The following is a 9,515-nucleotide window of genomic DNA, read 5'->3' as shown; positions in this document are numbered from 1 at the left end:
GGGGTATTCCCTGGAAGACTTAAGAGCTTTGTCAAAGTTTGGGGATGATCTTGCTTCTGTTGCAAGCCATTTTGCTGCTATGCCTCAGACATCCTTACTTGGGGTATGGACAACTTCAGGTTCCTGTGTATGTTGCACTTTACGCTCCTCAAGCTGTGCTGGTGGCGGATGTGAGCTTGCAGTCACCACCAGATCCTGCGTTGCCTGGGGTAAATTCAAGAAGCTCTTGCCCATCCTTACTTCCAGGCACCTACCCTTCAAAACCCGTGGCAAGGTGTTTGACTCCTGTGTACGTGCGGCCATGCTCCATGGGAGTGAAACCTGGGCACCTACCACCTCGGATCTACAGCGGTTGCGCCGCAATGACCGTGCCATGATCAGATGGATTTGTGGTGTCAAACCCCAGGATGAGACCCCTTCATCTAGCTTACTTGATAAACTTGGTATTCTGGACATCATCTCAGTGCTGCAGGCCCGCCGCCTTAGGTGGTTTGGGCACGTTGAAAGATCGAGTGACTGCATAAATAAGATCACCAAACTGAAAGTGACTGGCAACAGAGGTCGTGGTAGACCTAGAAAAACCTGGAGGGACTGTGTCAGTAGGGACTTGAAGGAGTGCGGTCTGACAGGGGTCAACCCACTGGACAGAGCCAAATGGAAGCGGAGTGTGAAGACTGGCCGACTGCTGCCTACCCCTGCGTCAGGGAACCCAGCAGCAGTGTAATCTAATCATGGATAGTGAGTGAGTGAGTGAAGCTATGACATAAAAGACCCTATACATATTAATCTATACTCTAAATCAGGGCTCTAGCCAGCATCCGTTTTTCCATCAATTGACGGAAATTTGCTGCGTGTGACGTAAAAATTTTCAAACCAATCCGTCAACCGTGACGGACAAAAATCTGATAAAAACTACTTGGTGGAAGCTACAGGCGGCTTGGGGACGCCGTCCACCGCCGTAAAAGCCACACTGTTTTGCTATTGTTATGATTGTTGACAATGTGTGTCGGTGCCCATTCGCATACGATAATCTCATTAAAACCCGTTTTTCAAGTGTCTCAGTTCAGTCTCTCTAACTCCTGGAATAGTGTTTTCGCGATAATGGGAATTGGCTGACAGAAAAAAAATTTTGAGCTGGCTAGAGCCCTGCTCTAAATAGTGATCCATATTTCTCACCAATTCAGCCCCCCCCCACACATCAGAAGAGCCGTGGCAGCTCAACGAGAAAAACTGAAACAAGAGACTGACCCACACCATGTGCTCCACCTGCACACTCCTGTGCGAAAGAGGCTTAAGTCCAGACGTAGTTTTATACACTCAGTCAAAGCACTCAGTAGGAGTGCAGAGGATGGCCATGTGGTCCCACCACCTCCAGACTGCACCACACAGACTTAACATCGCCCCGAAGGAATCTCTTCCTCCAGGAGCAGAGGAGGCATGGCCAACCTGGTCATGTCTCAACCGCCTTAGAACAGGCACAGGAAGATGCAAGACCCTCATGACAAAGTGGGGTCTCAGCCCAGATGGGCAGACTGCCTGCGGACAGGAGCAGACTATGAAACACCTTGTCTGCCCCCTCCTGTCCGAACCATGCACCAAAGAAGATCTGGAAGCTCTGACCCCCAGAGGAAGGGAGTGTGTGGAGTATTGGACTAGGAAAGTTCAGTGATGACACGACGAAGAAGAAGAAGACCAATTCAGCAAGTGTCTTTGCACTGAGCAAATTCTATTCTCCAATCACAGGTTGGGTCGCAGACTGACTTGCTTTCCTCACCTGTACTCCAGGGCGAAGATATCCTCTAAAATCCGTCTTAGGCCACAGCATGTAAATTTTATGGATGACATTCACGTGCGCATTAATTTTCGCCTGATTTCAGAAAATAAAACAAGAATTTTCTTCTTCTGCAGGGATGGTCAACATGACGATAAAGTACCAAAATGAGCAAATATGTTGTATTGTAGCCTAATAATTGTACTTGTAGAAGTGATACTTGCGAGGTACCCAGGACTGTCGTAGAAATGAAACTTATTGGATAGTTGTAAAAGTGACACCAATATGGAAGCCATGAGTGTGGTTACCCACTTTGTTGGTGATGCCAGTCTACCACACTAGTGTCACTTTTACCACACCAGTACATGTCTTGAATACAGGAATGAATTCCTTGTTGGCTCTGATACCATGTTTTGTCCCTTTAATTCTTGTTACAATATTCGTCACAACTTTATGGTGCCTATTTTTGAAAATGTAGCCATCTTGTTTTCTTTCACCCATCTTGTTTTTTTTCCGCCCTATCGCACTATTTTTGCAGTCTGCAGAGGATGTCATCCATAAAATGTACTTGCTGTGGCCTTAGTACCCGCACAACAAAGTAACGACTGAACCTCTGCCACCCAACCTCTGCTAAATATGCAAATTCCTCAGAATTGTCTTGCTGTACAACATGAAAAGTTAGCCTCGTTCTGCATGGTTTGTAAAGTACTGTCAGTTCTAAGACTTGCTCATGTCCTGCAGGTTGTAAATATCTGCTCTTCTCTGATTGGACGTTGGGATTGATGACCTCACTTCATCTACATATGACAGGTCAACATCACTGTAGATGATCTCCTCTTCAGGCCCAGCCTTGGCCACCACCTGGAAAGCAAACAGAAGAATAAATGACCCTCCGCAAATAGTTTCATCAGGTTGATAGATCAATGGAACAAAGTCTTCTTCGTTTCACAACCTTCTTTTAATTCTCCCCCCCCCCCAACACACACACCCCCCCCCCCCACACACAATTTGTCTGCAGGATGAAATGGAAAGCATGCAGCGGAAAAGTTAAGAATAGGCACCAAGCTTAACAAGCTTGCGATTGCATGGCAAAAAGCATTGATTCAAAAGTCGTGAATGAATTTCCCGGACATCTTTTGCTGGTAGGACATATTCTGGACACACTAAAAAAGCCATGAAATGCTTTGATTCCTTGTAATATTTTCTACTGCTTACAAATGATAGCATTATTTTAGTTAATAGTGAGTTAAACGTGATTTTCTAAAGCACAGAGATCGTGTGGCGCAGCGGCAGCAGGTTTGGCTCGGGACCAAGAGACCTCGAGTTCCAATCCTGCCATGTCACCGGTCTTGTGCCCTTGGGAAAGGCACTTTACACGGCTTTCCTCACTTTACTCAGGTGAAAGTTTGGGGAGAGCCACACCCCAAAGAACCCACCATGTGCGATGGTGCAAATACTTCCGTCTAGAGTTGGTGATTCTCTACAAATCACCCGGACTCCAAGAATAATTATGACTTATCAGTCACTAATGGAGATCTATCTGTATCAAACCAGACCAAACCAAACCAGTTTTTTAAAACCCCAGCCTACCTCCCCCCACGGGTTGACCAGAGTGCTGTGTCCCCAGGCCACGTACGAAGCCTTCTCATCCCGAGCAGGAGAGATGGTTCCCACGTACAGCTGGTTGTCCAAAGCTCTCCCCCTCTGCAGGAGCTCCCAGTGGGCCGGTCCGGTGGTCATGTTGAAGGCACCAGGATACAGGAGCAACTTGCAGCCTCTCCTAGAAAGTGAAAAATGCAAATCTACTTTTAAATCAGGAATGTATCTGATTTGCAAGGCCTCATGTGAATAGTTATGATTTATAAAAATGCATCTTACAATTAAAAGTCTGATCATTCCAATCCCAGCACCAAATGGGTGAAACTTGTGATGTCGGCCTGCATGTCTGTTTTCTTTAAAGTTTAAGGCATAATTTTAATTTCACACATACTGATTTTAAATCTACATGTCGATAACTAATTATTCAATGTAAAGGAGAATTGGTTACATTTGGGGCTTTCCCAAAGGTACTATTCAAGAATTTTGCTTCATTTGGAATGAACTATTCCCTTCATAGACCCCTCGAGATATTTCTGGAAGGAAGAAAAAACATATGATAGTTTTTTGCCAGTGCGTATGTAGTACCGGCTTTGTATGGATAGAAGCGCCGGTCTGTTCGATGGATCGTTGGTTTAGATGGTTTGTTTGGTTTGGACGCATCGTCTAACACAGCCCTTGTTAACGCCCTTTTAACTGCAAATCCGCAAATGTGGGACCGCGTGGCGCAGTGGCAGCATGTTCGGCTCTAAACCGAGAGGTGGCGGGTTCAAATCCGGCTGCCGTGTGACCGATCTTGTGCCCTTGGCACTTTAGGCACTTTACACGACTTTCCTCACTTAACTCAGGTGTAAATGAGTATCTAGCTGCGGCTAGTGGCAGTAGTAGGCGTTTGTGGCCGAGACAGGCCTTAGGGGCATGTTCGGGCATGACGGACACGCCATGACACACGAGTCGGGGGTAGGAGGAACCCCTTACATCCTTGGTCGGAAGTCCTCCTAGGAGACGGATACTCCGAATAACAAAGCTGCATCTGCTGGAGCCGCCTCACACATTGCATACAGTTGCTCCCGTGACACTTAGTGCTCCAATAGACGAGAGGGTGGAGAAGGAATTGCATACCCCTCCTTCACCATAAAAAAAAATAATGTCATGTGCAGGTCAGGCAAACAGGCAAATAACTGTCTGCCTCCTTATCTGTCAAATCGACAGGAGAATAAAAAAAAACACAGGCAAATCATGCAACTGAGTCAGGGTAGTTGAGTGGTCTAAGGTGCTGCGTTCACAGTCTGGTTTTGCAGTGTGCAGAGTGGGTTCAATCCCCACTTACAACGATTTTTTTTCTTTGTTCAACAAATCCCATGTGATGTCTTTTGATAGAAAATAGACTTCAATGTTTAACTGCCCTCTTTTCATACGATTTTGTTTAACATCCAGGCTTTTTCCAAAATACGCACCGGCCAGCTTTTTTTAAAAAGCTTTCTTGTTTCCTTAGTAAAGGCCTATACCTGACTTACCTTGTGTAGATCTGGGCTAACTCAGGGAATCTGATGTCATAGCAGATAGCCAGGCCGACCTTACAGTAAGGTGTGTCAAAGGTCACAGGTCCCGACCCTGGGCTCAGCACCTCCGACTCTTGGAACCGGATTTTACCAGGTACATCTGGTAGTAACATAGGGAAGATACTGTAAATGCAGAAACTTTCATGGTGGTCTAAGTTCACAGTTTTCGCAGTGACCGCTTCAACGTGAACTTAAAACCACCGCAAACATTTTTACATGGCAGCAAGAGACTACAGTGCATGATGCTACCGCGAAATTAAAACCACTGCGAAAAGTCCCTTTTCCCGCAACCACTAAATCAAATCCTGCGAACTTAAATGCATTTACAGTAGTAAAAAATTAGGTACCCGGTAATACATTAAGAAAGAAAAATTTACTATCTTTACATCAGGCCATGTTGATTTTATTATATAGATGACATCCACGCAAGCATCAATTTTTGTCCATTTCCAGAAATAAAAAAAGTTTTCCACCATAAGCAAATCAGCTGTAAAAGGGGCAAATACATGCCGTAAATTGAAACAAATATATACCAGGAAACATACACCAATGTCAACGTCAATTCCAATGTCAAAGAAGAAGACTGTGAAAACGAAAATGAAGAATCTATTGTTCGGCACTCAATACTCTACATGTTTGTCATTTGTTCAGCCTTACAGACCACTTAGATTTCATAATAAATACAACTTTTGGGGGGGGGCCAAACTTTTTTTTATTCCCACACAGTTTTAGGATTCACAGAGGATGTCATCCATATAATTCAATCAACATGGCCTTAAGAAAAAAAAACTCATCATCCAAATATCTTTGTAGAAAAAGAGAAAGTTACTTTTCATATTACATTGTATATAATTCACACTTAGGACAAACGAACTTGTAGGATTTGGGTATGATATAAATTTTGGCTTTTATCCCTATACGTTATACATTGTACTTGCTGTCTTTAATAGAAATATACCATCATACAGAATAGTATGGACAAGCTGCATAACAAAATTAACACCTCACCTATGTCAAACAGATGAACCTTTCTGAACTTAGCGATCAGCTCTCCCTCGGGGTTGAAGACTGTGGAGGTGTTGTACAGCTTGCCACCATCCTCCTCGGGAATCGAACCCCCGACCAGGAACACCTTGTTATCTTTGGCAGCCTGCATGTGATATACCAGGTCATTTAAATTGAAAAAGCAGTATTTTTCGTAGCTATATTTCTAAATATCTCAGCAACGATAGGCCCAATTTTGATTGTTGAAAAAGCACTTTACTCAGCATATTACACTCTAGTAGATGGCATAAATAATGCCTTTATTATGTAATAAAATTTTCGTCTGATCACGCTAATATAATTCCAATTCATTGCTGAAATCGTCAAATTTCGTCTCACTGCTTCAACTGGTTGTGTTTTTACTCTGCTGTATACTTTCTTAGAACTTCCTTTCTGTTCAATTTAGTAAAAGAAAAAGACTGAATGTCAAAAGCAGTGAGAGATGAACACATGAGAGGGAAGCAGATGTAGAGACAACAACATATCAAGTACTTGTTAAATAAAAGGTTGATTGAAAAGTGTGTCAAATTATCTGGAATTTAATGGAGGGGGCGTGGCCATTCAATGGCTGTGAAAACCGCGTACTAATAGCCTAAATAGGTGACAAATAGCAAGGCGTGAAAGCGATAACTTGTGACTATTATCCCCTAAAGAAATGTAAAAGCTTCTTAATTGTCAGATGATTAAATAAAAGCAGAAAGGAGACTTTTCAAACGACTCTCCAACATTACGAAGAAGAACCAGTTATAAAACCTACCTTGGCCAACATGTTCGTTGACTCGCCGGGAATTTTCTCCGCATATTCGGGGAAAAACTTCGTGCCGTACGGCGAGTTGAAACATTCCGGTAACGCTACCAGGTTGGCACCTCCCCCAGCAGCTTGAGAAATAAGTTTCGAGGCACGGGCGAGGTTTTCCGACTTGTTAGCGGTCACGAAAAGTTGCACCAAAGCAATTTTGAACTTTGAAGCGGCCATTTTGTTTTTATATCACATGCTGTCTTTCAGGGTGTCCGCTGCACGGGATAATCAGTGCCTTTTATGTTTTAGAACCAAATGCCCGCTGCAATTTCTTTCTTGCCTGAATATATTTTAGGAATTATCCTGTTCTAACGTGTCTTTTTCTCGATAAAGTCCATTCGAAATTCTTTTATCAAAATAAATTATCTGCATTGACTTAATTAAGTCAAAATACATAACTCGTATGTCATAATTTCAAATTCATCGCTGGTGTCACAGTGGGGTTCAAGTGCTGCCAAACTGACCATGCCAACAGCTCTGAGCTCTTGTGATTCGGCTGCCTGGATTCGAATCCCGGGAGTCGGGTATCTTGCTTCTTTCGCCCCTCTGGTTGTTTCACTGGCACTCTCACTTAAGAAATTATTTATATGTTGTGTTATTTGTCCATGCCTTTTGTTATACTAGTATATAGCCTTCAGCTAGATTAGTTTTATGTTTTTAGTGCAAACTGTAACCAAGCAGGAAAAATCAAGTCACTCATTGAGTCACTCACACAAATACAGATCTGTAAGCTTGACTCCCGTATAGACCTAATCAAGGAGGTTAAGCCTCCTTGACCTAACATTATGTGGTTCATTAGTTTTTTTTTCCACCCTTGCAGAATTTCCACACCTTTGTTTATACAGGTTTCAGAAAGGTGAACGACACGTTTCATTTTCTACTGAAATTGCATGTACCCTTTCCTAAAGTTGTTGCTCAATTCAACTTTGGTGGATATAACAAAAAAGTACTGTCAACCTGGTTCTATGGACATATTTTATTATAAAATACAAAAATGTAATGCACACCACCCCATGACACAATTAGCAATGAGACAGATTACAGATGTTTCAGAAGCTTCACCTGGTTTTCGTTTATAAAATTCATAGGATGGCTCCATTATGCTAATTGTCATTTCTTCTTTCCAAGTTCAGTTGGCCTAATGTATCAATTCTGTAAAATTTAGCATTGTAGTGCTGACTGTAACACCAGAAAGCACAACTTTTAATACTAGTAAAAACCTCTAGTGTTTTATTCACAGCAAAACTTCTGTTGATAACACAGGCATATCAGCAACATGAGAATGGACATACTCTTGTTAGTATGTTGCAAGCTCTCAATTCCTGGCTTGTACTGAGGAATCATAATCTTACAGTGACAGTTTTCAACTGAAATAACTAAGTGAATTATTCTTCGCAACAGACTAGGGTCCATTCACTTCCTCTGAGTTGTAATCAGGTCGACTCTGCGCAGCGCTTGCTTTCGTCTTCCCTTTCCTTTTTTGCTGCCATGGCTTCCACCTCCTCCCGACCTGCCACACCCGCCCGAACGACGGAAGCCACTCCTCGCCATCAGCGCTGGACGAACCACGGTCAAAGTCTGCTCCGACACGACCCTTAGGTAAAGTCTTCTGCTTCTTGTGTTTCTGTAAATCCTCTACCGTTGGACCTATCTGTTTACTAGAAGAAGCACCTGCGATATCTGTAACATCATCGTCTTTCCATAGCCAAGGTGGCGTGGCACCAGTGTGGACATTCCCACATGCTCCAAGCTCTTTAGGCAGTTGTACACATGTTAAGTTTTCTCCGTGGGCTTCTATTGTATACATAGCTTTGGTGTTTGGCTTTACACTTGTCTTCTTCTGCAAGTCCTGGACCTGTCTGGTGGCCTTTTGTACTTTTTGATGCTGAGCATTACTAATAAGATTACTTGAGGGCAGGGGTTCGCCAAGGTTTGCTGGGGTTTCGCTTAGGCTGCTTTGATCAGAAGAGGATTTTGCTGTGCCTGGTTCACTCCTAATTTTCTGTTGACTAGCCTCCCACAATGCAACAGCATCAACCAGCCTCTTTTTGTACTTCCCATAATCCTCTTGGGTCAACAAAAAGCTGTTTTTCAGGGATTTTTCTATCCTGTTGTCCCACCAGTAAGAAAACGTCTTTTGTCGATGTTCCTGGCTCGCTAGATGGCGGAAGAATCCTCCGTATTTCATCGTAGATGTTGTGGTCGTGTCATGTTTCTTCACTTCACATCCACAGAAATAACACCAGAAGTTTTCATCGTTGACTCCACTTTCCACCACGGGATGCTTCAGTACTGGTTTTGCTATCTTGACTTTCTTACCATACTTATTGATGATGGCGTTGATATTGTCCCTGTGAGTTCTGGAGTAAACATGTTTCCTTCCCTGCGAGTGGTGACGTCGGCAAACGTCACAATAGTTGAAATCTTGGATGTTCTTGTCTGTCTTCTTGGTCGATGCCATCATCTTCATCCATCACCTCCTTGCTCTCTGAAATCAAGCTGCCCATAGTAAATACCCTCTTCCCTGAAAAATATAAAAATAAGCTTGTCTATTTTTAGATATATTCTTTTCAAAAGCTTAAAAATATGAATAAAATGTAAATCAACTTTTAATAGTCATGATCATTTGATGATATGATGCCAAACTCGAATGAAGTATTGACGAAAAAGGTCAGGCATTAAGACAGATGTTGTGAACACCTAAATGTTACAGGTCAAAATTGCACTTACACGCAACAGAATA

General features: G+C 43.0%; 2 protein-coding genes across 2 annotated transcripts; both read right to left on the bottom strand.

The window, feature by feature from the left end:
- Positions 1–2,467: 2,467 nt before the first annotated feature.
- LOC118403342 (omega-amidase NIT2-like) lies at positions 2,468–6,995 on the bottom strand. Its single transcript, XM_035802047.1, has 5 exons — positions 6,731–6,995; positions 5,938–6,079; positions 4,885–5,029; positions 3,362–3,551; positions 2,468–2,632 (listed from the first exon to the last, which is right to left on the bottom strand). Exons 1-5 carry the CDS (start codon positions 6,947–6,949, stop codon positions 2,489–2,491), a joined length of 840 nt encoding a protein of 279 aa, XP_035657940.1. The 5' UTR covers positions 6,950–6,995; the 3' UTR covers positions 2,468–2,488.
- A 901-nt stretch (positions 6,996–7,896) lies between these two features.
- LOC118403331 (coiled-coil domain-containing protein 84-like) lies at positions 7,897–9,296 on the bottom strand. The gene has a single exon (XM_035802034.1). It carries the CDS (start codon positions 9,240–9,242, stop codon positions 8,175–8,177), a length of 1,068 nt encoding a protein of 355 aa, XP_035657927.1. The 5' UTR covers positions 9,243–9,296; the 3' UTR covers positions 7,897–8,174.
- Between the last annotated feature and the right edge of the window lie 219 nt (positions 9,297–9,515).

Source organism: Branchiostoma floridae, chromosome 16, assembly GCF_000003815.2.
Source record: "Branchiostoma floridae strain S238N-H82 chromosome 16, Bfl_VNyyK, whole genome shotgun sequence".
Taxonomy (NCBI): Eukaryota; Metazoa; Chordata; class Leptocardii; order Amphioxiformes; family Branchiostomatidae; genus Branchiostoma; species Branchiostoma floridae.
This window is presented reverse-complemented; position numbering and strand designations above follow the sequence as displayed.

Excerpts from the sequence above, each read along its gene's own strand:
- LOC118403342 (XM_035802047.1), bottom strand. The coding sequence starts at position 6,949 with ATGGCCGCTTCAAAGTTCAAAATTGCTTTGGTGCAACTTTTCGTGACC. Across the intron at positions 3,552-4,884 it reads TTAGCCCAGATCTACACAAG|GAGAGGCTGCAAGTTGCTCC; the intron begins GTAAGTCAGGTA and ends TTCACTTTCTAG. Across the intron at positions 2,633-3,361 it reads TGGTCAACCCGTGGGGGGAG|GTGGTGGCCAAGGCTGGGCC; the intron begins GTAGGCTGGGGT and ends TTTGCTTTCCAG.
- LOC118403331 (XM_035802034.1), bottom strand. The coding sequence starts at position 9,242 with ATGAAGATGATGGCATCGACCAAGAAGACAGACAAGAACATCCAAGAT.